Source organism: Barbus barbus (assembly GCF_936440315.1).
Source record: "Barbus barbus genome assembly, chromosome: 22".
Taxonomy (NCBI): domain Eukaryota; kingdom Metazoa; phylum Chordata; class Actinopteri; order Cypriniformes; family Cyprinidae; genus Barbus; species Barbus barbus.
Window position 1 is genome coordinate 16,315,586 of NC_136750.1, and position 24,662 is coordinate 16,340,247.

General features: G+C 36.5%; 3 protein-coding genes across 5 annotated transcripts in view; 1 reads left to right on the forward strand and 2 right to left on the reverse strand.

The window, feature by feature from the left end:
* On the reverse strand, positions 1 to 5,249 carry LOC306888501 (signal peptidase complex catalytic subunit SEC11A). Its single transcript, XM_079446841.1, has 6 exons — positions 4,862 to 5,249; positions 4,388 to 4,497; positions 1,755 to 1,904; positions 1,273 to 1,392; positions 805 to 862; positions 1 to 717 (listed from the first exon to the last, which is right to left on the reverse strand). Exons 1-6 carry the CDS (start codon positions 4,910 to 4,912, stop codon positions 667 to 669), a joined length of 540 nt encoding a protein of 179 aa, XP_079302967.1. The 5' UTR covers positions 4,913 to 5,249; the 3' UTR covers positions 1 to 666.
* Positions 5,154 to 19,183, reverse strand: LOC306888499 (zinc finger protein 592-like). The gene is made up of 9 exons (XM_079446837.1): positions 18,338 to 19,183; positions 15,971 to 18,173; positions 10,825 to 11,003; positions 10,536 to 10,709; positions 10,295 to 10,439; positions 7,350 to 7,625; positions 7,157 to 7,269; positions 6,907 to 7,048; positions 5,154 to 6,824 (listed from the first exon to the last, which is right to left on the reverse strand). Exons 2-9 carry the CDS (start codon positions 18,152 to 18,154, stop codon positions 6,351 to 6,353), a joined length of 3,687 nt encoding a protein of 1,228 aa, XP_079302963.1. The 5' UTR covers positions 18,155 to 18,173; positions 18,338 to 19,183; the 3' UTR covers positions 5,154 to 6,350.
* LOC306888500 (sodium/nucleoside cotransporter 2-like) overlaps positions 18,919 to 24,662 on the forward strand; it is a 16,404-nt gene continuing 10,660 nt past the window's right edge. For 2 of the 3 annotated variants that reach the window (XM_079446839.1, XM_079446838.1), the window contains exons 1-6: positions 18,919 to 19,083; positions 19,174 to 19,304; positions 22,531 to 22,607; positions 22,679 to 22,752; positions 22,972 to 23,063; positions 23,159 to 23,348. In XM_079446839.1, coding sequence (XP_079302965.1) covers positions 22,602 to 22,607; positions 22,679 to 22,752; positions 22,972 to 23,063; positions 23,159 to 23,348 — 362 coding nt within the window. In that variant the 5' untranslated portion in view covers positions 18,919 to 19,083; positions 19,174 to 19,304; positions 22,531 to 22,601. Of the gene's footprint in view, positions 19,084 to 19,122; positions 19,305 to 22,530; positions 22,608 to 22,678; positions 22,753 to 22,971; positions 23,064 to 23,158; positions 23,349 to 24,662 lie in introns of those variants that run through there. The other variant, XM_079446840.1, reaches the window with a different exon arrangement.

Below are 24,662 nucleotides of genomic sequence, written 5' to 3' on the forward strand. Positions count from 1 at the left end.
TGACTATGATTTTTTAATAGATACATCTAGTTCATATGAATCATAGGGTAAAGATGAATTTAAAGATACTAATCTGTATATGGCTTTTAAGTACATTTATGATATACTGCAGTATGACAATGTAAAACATGATTTTTCAAAGTTGTACACAAAACAAAGCCTACTGTGTAATCTTTGTTGACAATAACATACCATTTCAGTTTTTCTACTTATTAATTCAATGTTTTACTCGCCGTTTCTTCGTTATCGGTGGAATTTGAGCAATTTCTGAGTAACTTTTTTTACACCAATGTGTGACTCCTAATATAATACAAACATTTTACATAAGAAATTTTGAGAATAAACAACAATTAATTAATTTATAAAGCAACACACTTTTAAATTTGGCTCAACATTTTTATTCAATACAAAATTTAGCCTTTAAGAAAGTTAAATCTTGACATATGGTGCAAGTACAGCTGTAAAGTCAGATCAAACAAAAACTGAATTTGGTATGACATGGAAAATGAACAAATAGTGCTTGTGTATGCACTGTCATTAAACAGAGAAAATGATAATTTGACCTTTGTCTATAAGAGCAAGTGCAGGATGTTTACAAAAAAACCACCATAAAAACTGGTCACAAGAGGGATGCGTGTTCCCTGATGGCGTTACTCTTGAAATTCTTCATTCTCTGTGTACCAAAACAAACAGCCCGAGCAAACACAGTACAGCATACTGTCAGGGAGCAAAGAACAAGTGTTAGAACAAATGCAAGGTAACAACTTCTCATCATTTAAACATGATACATTACATATTACATACTTTAAATTTGGGGTAGTCATTCATCAAAATTGTGACAATTCCAATGTAAGGCACGAACCTGTCATAGAGGAAGAGTGATTAGAAATACGGTGATGTGCAAAGCAATGTATATCATGCAATAAATAGAAACATACACTAGAGCACAACAGTTGGCTTCTGGAACTAAAAATTCCTCCATAAGGAAACTGATTTTTAACAATAACTTAAAAACATTTAAAGGCAAATCTGTTGTGAGCTTTTTGTCTGATTTTCAAATATGTTTTTTCTAGTTGGTAATGTTGTGATTCAACTCGCAGCTGCTTGGTTTGGTTCATGGCTAATAATACTTTAACAAAGACTTTTTTTTTTTATCTCTATGGGAAAAAAAATTAAAGAAAACCTTCCAGAACCAACACTGCTGAAAAAGTCAGACACGAAAGCACACTTAACTAGATCAGATTTGTTTGCTTAAAGGTGACTCTTTCTTACCCTCTTGCTCTTCCCACCACGTCTTTCTTCTCCAACCAGTGCTGTCCCTGCTTGTAAAGGCCTCTGTCATCCACAGAATTATTGTCACCTTTCGTCAAGAACTTGATATCGCCGTTTTCTCTGAAATCATTTGGGATCAATGTTATTGGAAAGAACAAAGACAGGCAGTATGATAAGAAACTCTTAATGCTAATACAACCCTGATAATCACACCTCTATCCAGATAGCTCCGCCCCCAAATTCACAAACATGCTATGCAGCACAGGCAACTCCCCTATCATAATTGGACACGCTCCTTACTGGTGATCAGCCAGAACTGTGTTTTGATGCTCAGACCGATCCACTTTCAACAGTGTTTGTCAGAAATTCCTTACTGCACCTTTAATATTTTCAGCCCAAGCTATGGTGAAAATGTATTACATGAACAAGCTCTCATTCAGGAAAACATGTGCATTGTGATGTTGTAAGTATACTGTACTTACTTTTCATGAATTTTTAGGACCCTGTGTACAATGGGAATTTCTCTTCCCTCGATCCTGAACACAACGATCTCTCCCACTCTGATTGGATCTTCAACACGATTTGTGAGAAAGAGAAGGTCTCCTCTGTGAAATGCAGGCTCCATGCTTCCACTACAATAATAATGACATGAATAATTAGTGCTGGGCAACAATGAATTTTATGCATACACGCATATAGTAAATATTTTGAAAATATGCACATTTATTTTCATGTATATATTTACATTCATATAATTTATATTTATAAATAAATATATTTATTTTATATAATTTTATATATATATATATATATATATATATATATATATATATATATAATTTTTTTTTATATAAAATAAATTATATATATATATATATATATATATATATGCATGTGTGTGTGTATTTATATATACATAATAAATCTCACAGTACACAAACACTTATTTTGGATGTGATTAAGTGCAATTAATCATTGCCCGGCTCTATTAATATTTATCCAAGCATAAAATTTTGCATTGTCTTGTGCAGTATTTAAATCATATCAGTCTTTGATCATATGCCTCAAACTTTCAAATATCCCAGTGGGTCTTATATTTGGCTTCCTAACAAAACACTGGCTTTAAGAAATATAAAAAAAAAAATAAGTCTCAAAAAAAGTCACTCACATTTTAAGCAAAGTCTATAAAAAAAAAGGGCCCAAAGGTGTTTTATCTGTATTTTGAATTATGCATGGCATTATTTTTTGCATTTGGAATTTTTCTGCATATTTTTTTCTTACAGTGCACCAATCCATAACACATCATCAGGGTTTGCATACGTTTGCATTTACTTTTCCAGTTTGTTTTGTGATTACCAGGGTTATTATAGTTTTGCATTTTTCATTAGTTTTTATTTTTATTTCGTTTTGACTTTTTGTTTTCAAATTCAGTTTAGTTTTAATTAGTTTTTAAAGTGAGTTTGCTAGTTTAGTTTAGTTTTTATTTTTTTGAAAATGCTTAGTTTTAGTTTAGTTTTTATTAGTTTTAGTGTTAGTTTTAGTCTTTTTTTCTAATTTGGGTTATTTGTCAGGGGCAAGATTCAAAAAGGTCAGAAAAAGTATTGTGTAATAATAACTCAACAAAACCATCATACAATTTTATAAAATATTTATTCAACAATAACACCAGTACATAAAATGTACATATGGGCACAAATATGTATGTAAACCGTCTCCGCAGTAAGTGCAAAATGTGTAAGTGACGTACGTGTGCGCGAGTGAGCAAGAGTGTGTGTGTGTGTGTGTGTGTGTGTGTGCACGAGTGAGTGAGCATGTGTGAGTGTTTGCGCGTGCGATCGCGAGTGAGCAAGAGTGTGTGTGTGTGTGTGTGTGTGTGTGCGAGTGAGCAAGAGTGTGTGTGTGTGTGTGTGTGTGTGCGAGAGTGTGTGAGCATGTGTGAGTGTTTGCGCGTGCGATCGCGAGTGAGCAAGAGTGTGTGTGTGTGTGTGTGTGTGTGTGTGCGAGTGAGCAAGAGTGTGTGTGTGTGTGTTGCTTGAGTGTGTGTGTGTGCGAGAGTATGTGAGCATGTGTAAGAATACCTCTTACAAAATCCACACGCCGTACCAAAAATCTACACATGTTCTAGAATTCACACCCTACAAATACCACAGCTGTACAATTTTCACACCCTATACTAAATTTACCCTATAGCGTACAGTCAATAGCCTACTCATCTGGATTGAAGCAGCAAACATTCAGTGTAAAAGTAAAAAAATTACATAACATTATTTTATATTTGAATCACAGCTTATATAGTGTTTTGACATCGACAACCACAACCAAAAAGTGCATTTTACCTCAAACTTACGACTAGTTAACTTTCTAAAGAAGGCATTATAATCGCTTCTCGGGTCAACATTAACACACTGACAAAATTATATTCAGAATTTAAAATATTTTTGTATCACTTTTTAATGTTTGATTGAAGGTGTTCAAGAGATGGAGATACCAACCTTTCGCGAACTTTCAACGTCAAACGAACTCGTTCTCATGGAGACGCGGTGTGCACGGAGGGGAGGGGCTGTGTGTGTGTGTGTGTGTGTGTGTGTGTGCGCGCGCGCGCATGTGAGAGACACATGAGTGACAGAGAGGCGGAGGGAGAGCAGGGAAAGGAAATGCAGCTGAACGAATACGCTGAATGTTCTAAATAGCGTTAAAAAATTAAAGACCTTGACAAAGACGAAAACTAAGGACATTTACTCTATAATTTTATTTTATTTTAGTTAGTTTTGCCAAACACACATTACAGTTTTAGTTAGTTATCGTTTTTTTGTAATGCCTCGTTTTTATTTTTATTTCAGTTAACGACAATGTTTTTTCCCACCTAGTTTTCGTTTTTTCGTTCGTTTTCGTTAACGATTATAACCTTGGTGATTACTGGATAAGGACACTCACTTCTACATTCTGACTTGCCTAGTTTCTACAGTTAAAATGAGCTTTAATGGTTCTGTAAATAAAAGTACAGTGCACTACAACAGTCCTAGAAATCACTCATTTTTTTAACAATTGAATTTAACAATGGGAATACAGCATCATGTAAAAGATAAAGCATGCTGCAAAATTATGACCATATTACCTGAGAACAACCACAATCGGGCTTTCACTCCCAGTTACAACCATCAATCCTTTCCAGATCATCAAGGCTGAAGATACAATCATCCCAAAATTCAGCACCTGATAGTAAAGCTGAAAAACACGAGATGCAAAACATCAGATGGTTTTTTTCTTTGGCTCCCAGTTTGATTAAATTTCCAAGCGAAAGTATGTGTTGTAAGTAAAGATAATGATGACTGATGGATATTTAAGATCTCTTAAAGTGAAAGACACGTTACTGTAACATATAAATAAAGAGCACAGAATAGCAGCTGTTGTCAAAAGCAGCCTTCCTTTTTTCACACCTACTTAACAAAATATGTAATAATTTAAAGCATATTTAATCTCTAACAGAGCACTAATATGTATAACTCGTTAAAGCCACTGCCATCCAAGCTGACGTGTAGTAAGCAGAGGAAGCGTCGAGCTAACGATAACTGGATAAATAAACACACACCTGCCGCTTATTCATTCGCCGGACATCGTCGAGAAAATCTAATGACAACATTTTGTCTGCAGATTAAATATGTATGACAAAAGTCAACTAAAATAATTGCAAAATTGAGATTTTTGTTGCAAACGTTTCGCCGCCACTGCTGTAGTTAGCGGATACGCGGCGACTCTTCTGGGTTCCTTACTTCCGGTAAGAAGAGGAAGAATAACCCAAAGAAAGGTGATAGGTCGTTCCTTTTAAAAAATTGTAAGAGCTGCGTGTATGGAGTAGATGGCTCTTGAATTATAATAATTTTGGTAATTCTGTTCAACAAACTAATTACAATATTATGACTTTTCCTGTGTTAGCCGTTCAGTAAACAAGTGAACACAATAAACCATTCCCTGCTAGTGAGGCATGTTGTCAGAAAAGGTCAGTCAGTGTGCTTAATTATCTATCTTTCCTAAGCAATAGCAGCATTTTGTAGCCAAGAGGTACAAAATGTACCTGTATATAAACTGACTGAGTTTCTCTCACTAAGAAAATCGATTTAAACATATCACACATAAAGGTTTAATCTGAGACATTATCGGTGCATTACGAGGAAATGACCAAAACGATATTAATTTTTGTATCTTGCATTTTAAAATCCCCCAAAACATCAAACCTCTGCTGACAGCACAACTGTAAAGTTGAGTCTCTGATGTATTTAATATGTAAATAATTTTTCCATACAAGCATTTACAAAAGTGCTAAATTTGATTGTAATAATGGCTCATTGAATACAAATGTAATTGAAACTAGTAATCTACATGGAATGAATATGAAAATATATTTTCTCTTTGAGTGCAGATACCTGGGTTTAAGTGAATACCTTTTAGAATAATGTAATCTCCATAGTAGCAATAGGGTTACAGATGTTTAGCTTTGTGATACAAGCACGCTACCTAATAAATATAAAATAAACATAAGGCATGCCCTTCCTTCAAGACCAGCACAGCATAAGCACCACCAAAGGTACTAAATTCTTCAGCGTTTTTGGTGACCCTGAAAACAGCCAAAATATTACATGACTGTCTCACTTATGGCTACATTAAGTAACATACATAACATTTCCTGCATTGTAATGTACCCAAGACAGATTTGACGTGGTACATTAACAAAAACGTACATTTGCTCTGTAGCGAAACATTGTTACACGGTGACATGATGCTTTTGCAATTACACAAAAATAAATTATAATTATCCACATACATTGGATGGACAAGCAAGCAATAAAAAGTGACCATTAATTGGCTGAATTTAACAGTTAAGTTAATCAAAATAAATGCAATAAAACTCTGAATGAGTGTCTGTCTTAAATATTTCATATATGTGATAAATGACATGAGATATAGTATTTTACTGTAAGGCAACATGTTTGCAGTACCACATTTATCAGCTGCATGTTCAGCAACCATTTGCTTGCAATTAAGTTGATTAGCAGCTTTCCATTTGGAGTCCTTTCTTCTGTTCAGGCCTTTTCTTCCTCAGATCCACTTGTTTCTGATGCCGGTGTGTTGTTGAAAGCACTGTCTGTGAGCTCACTGTGGAGTTTGCTTTGCTCCTCCTCTGTGGACAGGCCAGTCTTTTTTGCTGAAAGAGGTGTGGTTTCATCGCTCAAGTCTGTTGAGTGTTCTTGCCCTTTTCCTGTGTCCTCTTCGATAAAGTCCTCACGCTCCTCTGGTTCTTTGACCTTATGTACAATAATGAGGTGTCTGCTGAGTGCTAAGTGAGAGGTGAAACAAAGGCCGCAGTGCTGGCACTGGGGTACGTCGCTGTCGGTTCTGTGTTGAGGTATGTGCTCCTGAAACTGGGCCTGGTCTTCAGAGGTAAAGCAACATTTGGCGCAGCGATAAAGTGGCTTAAGTCGCTTGCCAGGGACTCTGCATGATGTTTCTCCACTTCCTGCAACTCCATGAGCCTCCTCTGCTCTTCTTTTCCGTTTCTGAAAGAGAAAAAAGCAGTTGCATATATTGTACTTGAGGTAATTTTTCTACAAAATAAATAAAATAAGCATTTTTGATTACCTTGCTTGTGGGTTTGACCACCTCCTGAGATGCTAGCTTTGCCATCTGGCTGAAATCTGGGTTCTTGATACCATGCATCAAGCTAATGTGGTTCATTAGCATAGAGTGTTTAGTGAATGACATCTTCTCAGTTGTGCAGTACCTTCAGGATTTTTAAAGAAACAACACAAAGATGTAATCTTAAGAAATCTTGATGAAACTTCAAATATTAATTTTTTTACTTTTTTAATTATACAGTATAGTGATTTACCAGCATGTGTACACTTTCTTTCTCCCATCATGGTCACTGCGAAGGTGTCGTTTAAGACTCAAGGGTGAATTGAAGGACATTTCACATAGTCGACATGGATGCCTTTTTACCAACTGCAAAACACAGGCACGTTCAAATGTGAAGATTTTGGATCATATATACAAAATCTTACATGCACTGCAAAGGATCTCACCTTGCCATGGCTGGTCTTCATGTGATTGACGTAGGTCTCTCTGTCAGGGACCCACAGGAGGCATTCTCCACAGGTCCAACCATCGTTCTTCATACTAACTCCAGCACTTGACTTCTGAGCAGCAGAACTCTCTCTTCCCTTCATGCAGGCCTCATTAACTGGTTTGGTCAACCTTGCTTGGAGGTTTTGTGGTGACATTTTATCAGAAAACGTTGATGTCTCCGTCTTCTTGGGGCTTTTTTCTGCTTCACCTCTGAAAACTCCACCATGAACTGTCTGCAGATGAAACAATTTATTTCACTTGTTAAATATGAATCCTTTTTTCAGTATCTGAGTAATACAATACCACACTAGTTATTTAGGTCAGCACTGATGAGATGAGACATCTCTAGTGCTGTGGCAGTATAACGGCATAGGAAATAGCGGTGGCAGATTCAAATATAAATGAAAAAGGTGTGTCAGCTTCTGGCGAGCCACTGTCCTGCAGAATTTAGCTCCAACCCCAATTAAACACACCTGATCCAGCTGGTGTGTTGGAGTTGGTTGGAGCAAAACTCTGCAGGATACGTGGCCCTCCAAGAGCTGAGTTTGACACATGCTCTAAATTTAACAGTATTTATCCGAACAGGAATGAAAAATGTAAGTATAAAACATTACAGTGGCATTCAATATAAGCACAATTTATTATAAATGTATTTAAAGTGTAACTAAAACTACCAGCATGTGGGAAATGCGCTATACAAAAACATTTTGGGTTCCAAATGTATGCTTTGCATGTTTTGCATGCTTGACGCTAATTGCATTATATAAGATGCTTTGAAATAAAAGTTGCAGCACATTTCAGATGATGAAAAAACGTGACTTATATTCCGGAAAATACAGTATATGTACATTATTAGATTTATCTAGACACCACTAACATGCTTATGTACCAGAAGTAGTTTATTTAATAATGTTCTTAATTGTATGCTTACCATCTGGTGATCACAACAGTCTCATATGAAGCACTTTTTGTAAACTGGTAAGGAACATCTGCTAAATGTCTTAAATGTAATTGTCTTGTAGTGCCAGACAGAAGCATTATGTATAAAATCTGTATGGAATGAACTCACACCTCCTTCTAAACATACAGGTGCATCTCAAAAAATTAGAATATCGTGAAAAAGCTCAATATTTTTATTATATTATATTATATAGATTCATTACACATAGATGAAATATTTCAAGCCTTTATTTCTTTAAAATTTGATGATTATGGCTTACAGATAATGAAAACACAAAATTCAGTGTCTCAGAAAATTAGAATATTACATAAGATCAATAAAAAAAAGGATATTTTAAACACATGTCTGGCTTCTAAAAAGTATGTTCGGTTCTATGCACTCAATACTTGGTTGGGCCTCCTTTTGCATGAATTACTGCATCAATGCGGCGTGGCATGGAGGAAATCAGCCTGTGGCACTACGCCGGTGTAATGGAAGCCCAGGTTGCTTTGATAGCGGCCTTCAGGTCATCTGCATTGTTGGGTCTGGTGTCTTCCTCTTGACAATACTCCATAGATTCTCTATGGGGTTCAGGTCAGGTGAGTTTGCTGGCCAATCAAGCACAGTATGGGCAGGTGCCAAGTCCTGCTGGAAAATGAAATCAGCATCTCCATAAAGCTTATCAGCAGAAGGAAGCATGCAGTGCTCTAAAATTTCCTGGTAGATGGCTGCGTTGACTGTGGACTTCAGAAAACACAGTGGACCAACACCAGCAGATGACATGGCAGCCCAAATCATCACTGACTGTGGAAACTTCACACTGGACTTCAAGCAACATGGATTCTGTGCCTCTCCACTCTTCCTCCAGACTCTGGGACCTTGATTTCCAAATGAAATGCAAAATTTACTTTCATCTGAAAAGAGGACTTTGGACCACTGAGCAAGAGTCCAGTTCTTTTTCTCCACAGCCCAGGTAAGACGCTTCTGACGTTGTCTCTGGTTCAGAAGTGGCTTGGTAGCCCTTTTCCTGAAGACGTCTGAGCGTGCTGACTCTTGATGCACTGACTCCAACTTCAGTCCACTCCTTGTGAAGCTCTCCCAAGTGTTTGAATCAGCTTTGCTTGACAGTATTCTCAAGCTTGCGGTCATTCCTGTTGCTTGTGCACCTTTTCCTACCAAAATTCTTCCTTCCAACTTTGCATTTAATATGCTTTGATACAGCACTCTGTAAACAGCCACACCTTTCAGTAATGACCCTATGTGAATTACCCTCTTTGTGGAGGGCGTCAATGTTCGTCTTCTGGATCACTGCCAAGTCAGCAGTGTTCTCCATTATTGTGGTTTCAAAGAACAAGAGATACCCGGGATTTATACTGTAGGGATGGTCATTAGTTGAAACTCTAATATTCTAATATTTCTAATATTTTGAGATACTGATTTTTGACTTTCATGAGCTGTAAGCTCTAATCATCGAAATTAAAAGCAAAACACTTTTGAAATGTTTTACTTTACATGTAATGAATCTAAAATATATAAACTTTTTCACGATATTCTAATTTTTTTTAGATGTACCTGTACTAAATACATTATTCAGTGAAGTTTTCCCTTAATAAGTTTACATGCAGTTATAATCCAGCTACAGAGGGTTTTTGCAACGCGTAATCAAATATTTGACGTAATTACACACATTACACAGCACCTTTGTCTTTTGGCGCAATTGCACAATGCCAAGGCCAACTGTAGTCTGATTAACATGTATACAAACTGGACAAAGCCGAGCTACAACAGCATTCTGTAAGAATTTAGGTCTGTTCGTCTGACTTCACAGAAATCTGGACAACAAAATTGTTTACATCTTTAAAAAAAAGGACTAGATTTTTGTTTTAGCTCGATTGAAATCAAGCTTTTAAAGAGCATGTAAACACATTTTAATGACCAACAGCAATACAAGCAGCTACAAACCTTGAAATGTTGCACCAAAAGTAGCTTCTCTGGGAAGAATGAAGTGCACTCTGGACACTTGAACACACATATACGATGATGAAAATGTTGATACAACAACTGCTTCCTCTTAAAGACTGTTTCACAGGAACACTTGTAGATTACCCTGCACAGAATGAACCAGACGTAACTCCTCAGCACAGTTCTAGGAACATTTATTATGACTGAAATTACGATATAACAGATCAATAGATGCACTTACTGATGGTTGTGTTCACTGCCACCATGCTTGTTTTTTACATGCATTAGACAACCTTCAGAAGATTTGAAGGCTACAGGACAGATAGTGCACTTATAGAAGATCTCACAATGTTTCTCCTCAATGTGACTCTTCAAGAGAGACAGGGATATGAAAAGCATTTCACAATGCAGACACCTGAAAGAAATTTGAGCACATCAGAAAGAGGGAGAGAGCGAAAACAACACAAAAGACATTCGTGGTCTCAGAGAGGACATTCATTTGTCTAGAGGTCACAGTTCAAGGTACTTACGAGAACCCAATTTTACGGGCATAGTGGAGACAATTCTCTTTCACATGCTTCTGGATGTCCACTGAGCGACTGAGTGCCCCACATTCAGGACAGCAATAAGGAGATTTGTGTGAGTGAATGCGCTGATGGGCCCTGTAGCTGCACTTGTTAGGTAACAGCATTGAGCAAACCTTGCACATCTAGATTTAAAGAAAGCAAACATAAAGGTCAATGACATAGAAGAGTGTCCACAAGAAATGCAAGGAAAAGATTTCTTCAAAGGAAAACATGTGTCACATGTTCATATATAACACGTGCCAAATTCTTAGAAATGTACTCTTTGCATTTACATAGATTTCGTAGGATTTTGAAAAACACTCTCTCTTTCTTTATATAGTAGAATGACCCATCAAGTAAAAGATAATAACATTTCTTTCTGACACCTTCAAAACAGGTTTACTTTACCATTTTTTTTTAAATTACCATTATTTTCAAAAACATTATTTAACATATATTTATATATATATTACATGTGTGTATTATATATATATATATATATATATATATATATATATATATATATATATGAGGTTTATTTTTATTTAATATTTTAACAAATTTTTTTATAACATTTTAGAAAGACTTTTTAAATAAAAAAGTTATAAAAGTTTTTAATATAAAAGTTTTTAAAATAATTTATAATTCAGAATGTTTTATATTTATAATTGATATTCATAATTAAAATATCACATACCACATCGGAACTAATCTTGCCTTATATAAAAATGTAAAATGTCTGATATTTTCATAGACTTATTGACCTTATCAATCATGGGGGTCCTTTCTATGCTTTTTTTTTCTGCATAAAATGTGTTGCAAAGATGTTTTTCAAATAATATGAAAGTGAAGCAGTCCAATGAAAACACACACACACGTATATATGTAAAGTGCACAGCATAAATGAGTACACTCCCTCTGAATAAATATAAAAGATGTATTTTCTTAATGATCACTAATATAATTCATGGAAAGATGGCAAAATTGAAATGTATTAAACATATACTTAATAAAAACAACAAAATATATGCCAATATTTTCTGTAAAATAAGTAAATTAGCCAATTTTGTTTAAATGAAGGATTGCAGAAATGAGTACACCCTAGATTTAATTCAGCAAATGTATAATATTCTAGTATTTAGTATGTCCTCCAGAACTTTAAGTATACTGCTCTGACCCTCTTGGCACTGAGTGTACAAGTTCATGACAAATTTTCACATCTGTCCTGTTTAACTCCTGGAGGATGACCTCCTTAAATGCTCTGGTCTTTAATGGGAGTTTTGCTCAGCTCGTCTCTACAGAATCCCCCACAGCTGCACAAGAGCGTTAAGATTGAGTGTCCACTGAAGGATTTTCATCTTCATTGTCATGCTGAAAAAATGCCCAATAATGCAGGGAACGAGGGGAGGGTAGCATCTTCTGTTTCAAGTTTTTGTATTATATCACACAATAGTGTGTGAATTCATGACAGCGATGATAAAGCACAACTCCCTCACACCTTCAGCACTTACTCATCCCTATATAAAAGCTTTACTACCACTGAACGTCACTGTGGGTACCAAGCACTTTTCATTGTACTCCTCCGCTAGCAACACCAGAACATTTTGGATGCATTTTGATCCGAAATGATTGACTTGGTCTCTTGAGAACAGAGTACGGATTCCCAGAAGTCTCTATTTTGTAAATATTGGCCTTGGAAGAGGTTAAATGAGTTTATTTAGCTTTGGCTACAGTAGGTAATTCTAGTGGTGACAACAACCATGCATGTCACTTCTGCAGGCTGCGTCATACTCTGTGAGATAAAGTGTCACTTTTTTCAAAGCTTGCATGTTATTTCTCCTGCTCTTTTTCTAGCATAAATTCACTCATCATTAAATAAAAACTTAAAGTGAAACCTGATTATTTCAGGAGCCTTGTCACGAGTCCATTGTTTTTGAATGTCCATGCTACTTCTGCTATATTTTCACACTTCACACTATATTTTCTCTTGTACCATTGTCCTCTTTTATGCTAAGAAATAAGTCACCTGGCAGTTCCACTGCTGTGAACCCAAGTGGTTCCACTGCTGCCAGCATTAAGTCTGAGTATGATTCAGTGGGCTATATAACACTTTTAATTGTAGGAAATTACTAATCTTTAAAGGTTTTGGTTCAATATACTTACCTGTTGATCAAAAATAACCTTAAACCTATATACTTTTTATTTAAAAAATTTTTTTTTAATAACTTTCAGGAGGGTGTTCTCATTTTTGCAACACAACATTTTTTCACTTTGATAAGAAAATCTAATTTTGCTGAATAATTTTGACATTCTTCTTTGGTAACGGATCAAGCAGGCTTGATGGAACATTACATCTCCAAAGAACCCTAACATGTCATCTAAGTAAAGAGTAATCGCTGAAGTTTTAGAGGGGGTGTACTCATTTATGCTGTGCACTGTATGTGTGTGTGTGTATATATATATATATATATATATATATATATATGTGTGTGTGTGTGTGTGTGTATGTATATATATATATATATATATATATATATATATATATATATATGAAGAGTTAATTTGCAAAAACCGATAAACGCTGAACAAGCTGATTGCCGCGCATTATTCTCCACATATAGCGCGATCTGAACCCTAAACACATTTTGTCAAAAAAGCCTGTATTGTCCACTTTCAAGGCATCGCAAGTTCACGTTTTACTGCAGAAGCCGACAAGCGCCCTTGTAGTTTTTGAACAGAAGCCAATAAGTCAATTTTTGCGAATCAGCGCGCTGTATTCAGGGCAGGTGACAAGGCTACTTTCACTTTAGGTGTGTTCAACTTGAAGCAGCGCTGCACAGAATGATCAGTGTATGACATCAAAGTACCGCGAGAGTGATAAGAGCGCCGACAGATCCTTATGCTTTCGAATCGCTCTCGCGGTACTTTGATGTCATACACTGATCATTCTGTGCAACGCCGCTTCAAGTTGAACACACCTATGGAAAAGACGTGCTAGCTGAGAGGAGTTTCGTCAAAGCTGACTAAAAGTGATCGAGGATGGATAATTTCGACGAACTTGATGAACCTGTGATATCTATGGAGGACCAAACCTGCATAAATAAATTGTAAATAAATGTGATAATAGGAAAATAAATAAATGAATAAAGGACTTGATAAAATAAATATGATTCATTTGTAATAGAATACATTTTTCCCACCTTAATTTATTTTCTGCTTTTATAATTTTTTTTTTTAATTAACTTATTTTTTCACTAATTCTTTTTAATGTATTTTTATATTATTTATACATTCTTTTTTTTATTCCCACATGTATTTATTTTTAGATTTATTTATTCATTTATTTTTACTTTTCCGTGTGTAACATGTAAATGAGGAAGGTGGTCCTTGTGTAGCTTCAGTGCATCATTGGTTGAGAGCTCACGCATCACATCGTCAGGCCAGCTAAGCGATAGAGATGAGAGTTTTCAAAGAAAATACCGGCAAGTAGTAATTCGTTGTCCAGTTTGCTATGGGATGTGGCAGATCAGCTGGAGAGTTGTAAGTTATTTTCACCTAACGTTATTCGCATTAGTGCCGAAATATTTAAAATATTTTCCAGAAATAAAAACAGGAAGCTGAAGCTACTTATGTGATCTCCCACAGCATCGTCGACATCAGACCCTAGGGTGATGACACTCAGTGGATGCTTGGTTTCTTGTCTAATAACTGGGTGTCATCACCCTAGGGTCTGACGTCAACGATGCTGTGGGAGATCACATAAGTCACATAAGCACAGAGGTCCCCAACCACCGGGTAGCAATTTGACGATTTCATGCTAAATTAGTAAATAAAAGATTGCTCTGATCTGTCATATAGGCTATTAGGGCTTAAACGGATCGCAGTTGATCAAATCGGTCTGAAACACGTCTCTATGTGCGCGCTTCGGGTGTGTGCCAGTACAGCACAAGCATAGAGACGTGCTTCAGACAGCGCGGCATACCGATTTGATTCCTCTTTCATGTATCCCTGCGTTTAAGATACATATGCATGGCGGGTTGCAGTTACGTCGCAATACTGGAAATATTTCTGTTTTAAACCATGAAGGCGAGCCAATGGATATCACAACAGCAACGTGCAAACTTTGCACAATAGTTAGGCCGGTGAACGTCTTAACTTCAGTCATACAGAAAGTGAAAGTAAAAAAAACTGATGGCGTTTTCTAACTCCGCATTAGCAGCGCATATTCTCAAGAGACAAGAGACGAATATACTTCAACATCCAACACCAAATTAATCATATTTATTTTATCAAGTCGTTTATTCATTTATTTATCTATTTATTCATTCATATATTTATTTATTCATTAATTTATTCATATTTAATTTATGCAGGGTTGGTCCTCCATAGATATGTTCTACAGGGCGTAAAAGGAAAATAAAAGCTGACGCGTTTTCATGGAACCTTGGAAAAGCAGCGCGTTACAATTGTGAGGGAAAAGCTCAGTGTAATCACATCAGTCTATGATCACAACAACAACCTTTCAGGTATCTACATTGTCATCTGAGGAGATTACAAAGATTAAACGAGTGCTTTTTTTTTTTACTCTCCAACACATGAAATGTGGAGTTATCTGCTTTTGCTATAATACAAACTATTAATATGTAAAAAAAAAAAAAACATACTTTCAATGAACTTTCATTTTGTAAATTGCCTGTATTTGTTTAGTTATTATTACTTAATCAAAACAACCCAACTGCAGTTTGATTGATATTACTTGGGATGCACAATAAAAAAAACGTGATTTCTGAAAAAAAATAATAATAATTATCGGGTTTTGCATATGAACTCTTCATATATATATATATATATATATAATTCATAAAGTGTTTTTCGCTCTCTGTACCCACAAAAAAATCTTAATTTAAAACAGAAATTTAAAGTATCACAAGTGGCATAGTCACTGTACGTGTGCATTGCATTTGTAATGTATTTAATGTACTCAAAAAGAATATAAAAAAAGAACACAACATGACTTGACATATATAAAAATAATAATTTGTCGCTTTTGTAATAATTTTACACGATAAGTTATGCTTTGTGATTCCAGTAGTTCATTGATCTGACTCACCAGACCTTCTGCCTCCGCTGATCTCTGATAGTGATCTGCAAGTGCTGTGTAGTCTGACATCTGTTTATTACAGTCCAAACATTTGAATCCATGTTTAATAACTTTGTCAGGACGAAGTGGCAAGACCACTTGGCTTTTGGATGACTCTGAGGTGGTGTTGCCGCAATGTATCTGATTTACAGACTGCTTAGGCTTGGTAGGTGCCAACATCTGGTCAACAGCAATGGGCTTCATAAACAACTGAGTGCACTGCATCACCATGCCTTTGTTCTTGTGATCTCGAGCGTGTGCCAGGAGAGCACATTTGTTAAAAAACACCAAAGTTTTGGAGCAGTGGGTGCACGCGACTTCAATATGCACACTCTTACGGCTGTAATGGTAAGAAAGACTCTTTTCCAGCCCGAACGAGTCTCCGCATTCTAGGCAGCAATAGCCTTGTGGCGGGAGCTTGATATTGGTGCCTGGTGGTGGATTCAGGTCAGGAACATATGTTGGCACAGGGTTTGAGTAATTCAACAGTCTGTTTAAGGTTCCAGCTGCAGTATTTGGAACAACAGCTCGTGTGTTTGGAGATACTTTTTTAACTTGATGCACCAATGGTACAGAACTGCACACCATTGATGATGATAACTGAGAAGGCTCCTGTCTATTAGTGGAAGATCTTGCTGTAACCGAGGCAGCTACGCTATGTGGCACAAGATTTAAGTTCGCTAAGTGTAATGCCTTCGGTAGGTAGTTTGTATTAGCAAAAGAACCAATCTGAGCAGAAGCTGCCTTCTTTTGCTTGCTGCCACCATGCATTGTCTTTAGAGCATGACCATTATTTTGGGTTTGAAGTTTCTTTGAGTTCCACACTGATTTCATGCTGGATTTGCTCCCCAGTAAAGCTGTCTTCGAGGCTTCCTGCTTTCCATCTTCAAAAATGACCTCTGAAATAGTATCATTTGAACGATACGAAGCCAATGTTTTTGAGAAGGCATCTTCAACTGAGGACTGCGATGGCGATGGCGATGACCCAAACGGTGATGTAAGATCTTCTGTTTCAGAGTCTGGCAATATGCTTGTGACGGTGCGTTTGATTTCTCCAGATGAGGTTTTGATTGTCTTTATTCTGACTCGTGGGATGGCTGGAGGCGAGCCAGTAGCAACAGCTGGAGATGCTTTACCACTGCTGTCACTGCATATACTCATTGGGCTGTCAGGCTGTTTCGCAAAACGTTTCACCACCTCCAGAGGACTTCTTGGCGATATTGGTATTTTTGGACTAATTTTCATGGTCTCTTTTGGGGTAACTGGGAAGTCCTTTGAATTAGTTTGCCCACCTGGATCCTGTTTAGCATTCAGGGCTGCTAATGCATCAAGGCAAGATGACAATCTGGAGCTGTGAGCTTTGACGCATGGGCGGGAAGAAGAAATGTTCATCTCAGGAGTTGGATACGCATTTGTTCTGCAATCTTGTATGCTGTCACTTTTAGTCTCAGAAATCTGTTCAACTGTATCATCTTTGAAAGATGAGCCATCACACCCAAGATCATCCAAACCTTTTGAACCAGGATGTCTTTCATTGCACGTCAAGCTTGATGCGTTTGGTTTTCCATGATTGTCTAAAACAGGAAAAGGCGAAGATGTAAAAAGTGAATCAGATGAGAAGTACGAGGCCTCTGCAGATTTTGGACGGTCATCAATTCCATTGCTATGAATGTCTTCAGATTCTGGGCTGGATATAGGGCTAAACTGAGGCATAGATGCTGATAGAGAGGAAACTTTTTCATTCTTGTAGAGGACAGGAATCTTTTCCATGGAACGTCTTGAGCAGTCTCCGTTGACAGAAGAGCTATCCAGCCTTGGATAGCTGGAGGAATGTGTCTCCAGTGAGCCTGCTGAACTCTTGAACCCATTTTGTAAAAGGTGCCCCAAATGAAAACTCTCCTTCTCCACAAGATTTTCATAGGAGTTCTGGCGGCTAGTGTTCTTTACTATAACACTGACAGCAGGGGCATCGGTTGTAGACACTGGGTGAGGGATCAAAACCGTGGCATCCATACACATCTCCGGGTGCTTAAGGTGTCCTTCTCCCTCATCTTGATTCCCGTGTATGGCCTCTTTGGCATCCAGACTGGTTGCATCAGGGATGTCAAAGGCAGCCAAGAGATCATCAAAATCAGGGGTCTTCATATCACCCATGATTGGAGGCTTTCAAAACCTGAAGAAATAATATGTAAAGAGAAATAAGTCAAAACATACGCAGGCCACATATATGTAAAAATAATGACTTAATACCAGTATTAACAGGCATAAAACTACATCACAGCTTAAGTTAACATTCAGGATCAACAAAATACAAAAAATTAATTTAATTGTAATCACCATTTGATTCCTGGTTAATTAATCTCAGCAGTTTATGGTATCCAACAGTTTTTCTGCTGTGCTCCTTCATCTGCACTGCACTGTCATTTCCAGGAACTTCCATAGTACTGGTCCAGCCAGCTCAGATTTGTTTATGGAAACACTGACTCCATTCTAAGCTTTTTAACATTACAATACTGTATATGGCAACTAAACTCCAGTTTTATTTTTTAGCCAGTTAACTTTACCTTAGTAAAGTTAAGATAGCCTGTCACCCTCGCCTTAATTAGTTTAACATGAAAATTATCGGAGAATTTGTTTTAAACCGATAGAACACTTTTTTAAAGGCGTTCCGTACATAAAAAATAACATTTATCAAAAGTTATGAGCTTTTTCGTACGAGGATGTTAAAAGAGCTAGCGTTAGCTTAAATGCTAACAGAGAAAACAAACCTTCGCCAAGCTAACAAACCCCTTTAATAACATTGCTCACGGTCAAATTAGAAGTGCTTCACCCCGTTACACATGACCTGTCATTTTATATACGTTTTATAATGTTAATGCAGATGACAGATAATTTATGAAGAAAGTAAAGCGGTTCGTATTGACAGAAGCGTTAGCTGAACAGTCGGGTGCGCGCTTCTCTAGCTGCTTGCATCCCAGCTCTGTAAATAACGCAAACCTGAACAGTCGGCGGGTATACAGCCAAACGCGGTTTTAAAGCAACCTTTCAAAAGCCATGCAAATGGACGAGCAAGTCAACGTAAGGTATGATTGATTTGTGAGGTTTATAAAAGTGAGTTGTTTACAGTTGTCTGCTAGCTAACAGCTCTCTCCACTTCCTGTGTGCTCGAGGAGGACCCCGCTCAACGCCACACACGCCGGGCCGTGGCTCAAATCCTGAGAAGCTGCCTACATAGACAGCAGTTCGGACGGCATCCCCGACGCATTTAGAAGACGCAGAAGCGCCTACGATGCGCAAAAATGCGGTACAAGGCTCAACCACAGACATAAAGAAATGTCTCTTCAAACAATAAAAGAGCAACCATATGTATAGCGTGTTATTAAGGGTGTTCGTTTATACCAATTGTATGGAACAACAAACTACATTCTGGAGTTTTTTAATGCACATTAGCCTACAATGTAAGACGTTTTGAATTATGCTCTGAAAACAGCTTAGAAAGTAACCAAATAGGACCCTTAGATTATTTTAGCCTACCATTGAGATCGTGTCAATAAAGGTTTTGTTTGTTTAAATTGTTGCTCAATATTAGCAATCTTAAACTTATAATTTTTTGACAACACTGGTGGTCTCATTTCAGATTAGCTATAGATTAGAACTGAGGTTCAGACTTTGACAGGGTGGATTTTATCCACTGAAAACACATCTGTCTGAAGAAACTGCCAAGATAAAGGTAGATAGGTTTGGGTTTAACTTGTGCTGATAACACGTGTATTTATTATATAGCCTAATCACTGGAATTATCAAAACACCCATTCCTTTGAGAATACGGGACGAAAAGAGGTGTTGAATGAGCAGTCCAATTATGAAATGAATTGATTTCAGAAATAGTTTAAAGTTCCAACAATAATGAAATTATATCAATTTTGGACTCTTCTAGTTTACAACATCAAATTTTTCTGTGATTCTTCATGACAGTTTCACTATTAAATAGCAGTCTCCATAAAATAGTGAAACTCCTAACACTGACCTTGACTTTTCAAAATACTGTTTCTTATAAAACATTTAGGCCTGCTGGTCTTTTCCTGAATAAATAGGCCTACTGATTGTGCAAATACATGTGTAGGGGGAAAAAACCCTATGAATTCCCTTGCCTTTGAGATAGTAGAAACAGGTCAAATGATAATAAATTATGATGATTTTTTTAATACACTAACTTCATATTATTTAGTTATTTAGCAGACGCTTTTATCCAAAGCAACTTACAAATGAGGACATACATATATTATAACTATATACAAAGATAAAATACATTTTAAAGTTTCCAAAAGGGGGTTTTCTAAAACAGTTTTTTTATTTTTACGTCATTTGAATAATCTGAAGAATCTTTTGTACATTGGAAAGTTAATTGAACCATAGATGCCAATAAAAAACCTTTACTTTGATGAGAATGATCATGCACAAAATTAAATAACAATACATTCAATTTGTGAAGAGGACACATACAATGTTCTGGAAAGGCTTGGTTGATATTAGTGAATCATGACTGCTTGCTCTAACAAAGCACATAAAATGTCTTAATAAATATCTGTTAATGTGTTTTGTACACACTAGACCTTCAATAAAATGCAGTGATGCACACTGCGGTCTATTAAGCTGCGAGTCTGCGTCATCTTGTGTTAACTAAATGGTATTAGGCACCATTTAATTTTACAAGTTTCCATGAAAACAGTAATAGATTCCACATTTTGTTTAATGGTTGCATTTAATTTATTAATTCTGCAAAGCATTCTAAGGAGATACCATCATAATACTTAAGTTTACGGTCAGACAAGCACTACATTTGACATCATTTTGAAAATCAAATCAAATCTAATTTATCTAAAGCTGGATATTGTGCAATGACAACCTTATACAGACCATAACTTACAGTCAAAACATGCATTTGAGTAAATGTACTAGTAAGTTTTGAAAAAAACAAACAAATAATAGGTTAATAGGAGTAATATAAATTAATAATTGGAGAATAATAACTCTCCATATATTAATAGGAGTAGCATATGCTGAAATTGCTGCCAGTGTGTTTTATTAATGATGTGTTCTCAATTCAGGCATAAAACTGAATCATACTCTATTCTACAATGTGCAACAGTGGCATCTAGTGTCCTAACTGTGTAAGGCTGGAAGTTTTCGTACACTAATTTTGTTTTAAATTATGTATTTAGTGTTAAATTATATATGTAACTCTGCTTTTTTTTTTTGGTGACCAGGTGTCATTAAAGGCTTCTATGATATACTGTAGATATTTCTAAGACCCAGGACAGGGCCCACTGATAAAAATTGTGTCCTGTGAATCCAAAACCACGACCCTATTGCTGCCTACATTATACTAGACCTAATAATTATGGGAAATCTGAAAATTCTTTGAAAGGACAGCGCTATATGTGACCCTGGACCACAAAACCAGTCATAAGTAGCACGGGTATGTTTTGTAGCAATAGCCAAAAATACATTTTGTGGGTCAAAATTATAGAATTTTCTTTTATGCCAACAATCATTAAGATAATATGTAAAGATCATGTTCCATGAAGGTATTTTGTAAATTTCCTACCGTAAATAAATCAAAACGTAATTTTTGATTAGTAATATACATTGTTAAGAACTTCATTTGGACAACTTTAAAGGTATTTTCTCAATATTTATTTATTTTTTTGCACCCTCATATTCCAGATTTTCAAATCTCGGCCAAATATTGTCCTATCCTATCCTGATGTAGGCCTATAAATAAAATAAAATAAAAATAATTGACCGTGATGACTGGTTTTGTGGTCCAGGGTCACATATTGTGTTTTTGTATCAGCTATCAGGGTTTAATTGGTCATCAGGCTCGATTTGGACAAGTTTTGATTGGTCATTGAGCTCTCGTTGTCATATATGGATAGTATGAATGATAATACTGGCTCCTCATCTTAGGCACCTGTTCAGCATGTGACTCTGCCTCTGGGACAGCCATAGAATTGCAGGCCCTTCGTCACGTTTCAAGTTTTATTCTTGATAGTTTGTTTTCTTCTACACGTTGTATCTTGTTGCCTCTGGAAATAAGGAGGAGCTTCATTGCAATTAATGATAAAAAGAGGCTGTTTCATGACTACTCAGTGTAGTCATCCCTGACGAGCAATCTGATAGCAACTTGCAAGTGTCTTAAATAAAAACACATTAGTATAGTTAATTAATGATAAGATTTCAAAGTGGGCAGAGTATATATCCCAGCTCAAGGTTCAAGACCCAGCAGTTGTCACAGAGAATTCAAAATGAGTAAGCCATTTATTTACCTCTCTATTCTTTATTAGATTTATTCAAAGTTGTATTTGAACAAGTGTTTTTTTGACATGGTTTAAATAAAGGAAGTGTTCGTATTTATTGTTTGGATGAAATGTGGAAACGGACGTGTTTTGAAATCTGCAGCTCCTAAGGAATTGTTGGATCAAGGTTCATTAGAGCTGGTAAAAAGTTTTCTGATATTTTCTTTACAGCGGACAAAGCAGATTTACAGTTGACAACCGTCTCGTATGGGAATGAACAAGGTGTGGACAATCCAGCATTTATGAAGGTAGGCTTGAGGAAGTGCTCTAGAAAATGTTAATAAATTTAAAATCTTGATTTTTTTTCTCCTGTTCTTAGGAGGATAAATTAACAGATGACCTGAGTGACAGTGACAAAAAGGAGTCAGAGAAAGAGTCAAAATCATGCCTAAGGTGTGGTTGTGAATCTAATCTGTAAATACAACATCATTCAGATTTCATTATCACATTATTTGGAAATGAGATTCCTATGAAATTACAATGTCATTCTAATTAAGAAATATAGACAAAAATGTAAATGTTTAGATTCTGTTAATCTCAATTCTGTCAGTCATGTGCTGTAGGACTTCACATGTGCAAGATCTTTAGCTATGTATTCATTGTTCACCACAGCAAAGCATGCATACCCATCACGGCCACAGAGACCTTCTGTAGGACACACTCCAAAATAATCAAATACATTGCTTTGGGAATACTTGCTGCTGGTAACATATTTTCATCTTCCCAGTTTTATATCTATAATTGTTTTTAATTTAACAAGTAAACAATGTTCAGAATGTTTTTGTGTTTTAAATTGCAGGTTATTTGGTATACTTCGTTGCTGCATGTTATTTAAACTTCCAGAGGGCAATTGCTTTGGTTGTCCTCACTTGTCTGGGGGTGTTTATCATCGTGTGTGAACTGGTGAATAAGTACAAGGGTGACAGCATAAGGAGGTTCTTGAAGCCTGTGCAAAGGGGTTTCAGATCCAATATCAGATGGATAAAGTGGTGAGTTCGACTCTTTAATATACTATTGTTCTAGAATTTATGATCTGTTTTTAAAGTTTTTGCAAGACATCTCTTATGGACACCAAAGCTGCGCTTTATTTGATCAAAAATACAGTAAAAACAGCAATATTGTGAAATAATTTAAAATATCTGCTTTCTGTTGTAATACATTTTAAAATGTCATTTATTCATTTGATGGCAAAGCTGAATTATCAATGTTGAAAAAAGTTGTGCTGTGAAATTGGAAGATGTTGTAACGTTCTAAATGTCACTACTATAATTTTGATCAATGTAGTGCACCCTTGCTATTAAGGAATTCATTTTAAAAAAGTCCTACTGACCCCAAATATTTGAACTGTAGTGTATATAATTAGTTTGTTGGAATGGCTTGGAGGTGACTAAAAGATCTGTTCAGAAGAGAACTATTCCCTCTGGAATTTCCTATGGTATTTTAGAAGAGTGTTTTTGTTAGCCTACTGCTGACAAGTTGCTACTGTACAACATGGCTACAACTAGCACAGCAATGTGAGCTATGTACTTAAATAGCAACTTGTTAGCCACTTAAGTTTTTAAAGGTCACAAAATTAATGTTTCGACCGTGCATTTGTTGTAGAACAAAACAGCAAAATCAGTCTTTACCTTAGACTTTTTCCCCTCAAAATTAAAATCATTATTCTAAAAACCCTCAAGAAAGTGAATTAGCCTTCCTGCAAATTGATGTTGTGACTCTAAAACAGTGGTTCTCAACCAGGAGGACCTGCTAGACGACCCCAGCAAACTTCGAAGTTGGTCTCAAGATGACTAAAAAGTATTTAAATAAGTACTTGTGGAAATTGCAATAAATCGCAAGTGGCAACTTCTCACTTTGAGCACACGAATGCGTGTGTCATTTATTTTTAGGTACAACACAGAAGAGAAAAACATGACGCTCAACCGCGTCCACGTCACCACGCCATTTAAAGGGACAGCGATCCCTGTAGTAATGAATAACACACTAAGAACAAAGTGCTGCGTTTATAATCAACAGTATGTAGAACTACGCTTAATAACAAAGGTGAATTATGTATGTCACATTCACTACACACGTCCCCCCAGAATTCACCATATCAGAAGAGAAAAAAAATAATTAAAAAATAAAACCGTCAACGGGGAGGTGGTCGTATCAGTCGGCCACAACGGCTGCGCTGTTCCGGAGGTCGAGGAGACCCCACTGCAGGCGGAGTCCCGTCATTACACGTGTGTGGGGCATGGAGTGGAGATGGCTTGGGAGTAAGGGGGGCAAGGGGTGGGCGCAGAGCAGGAGGTCGTCCGCGT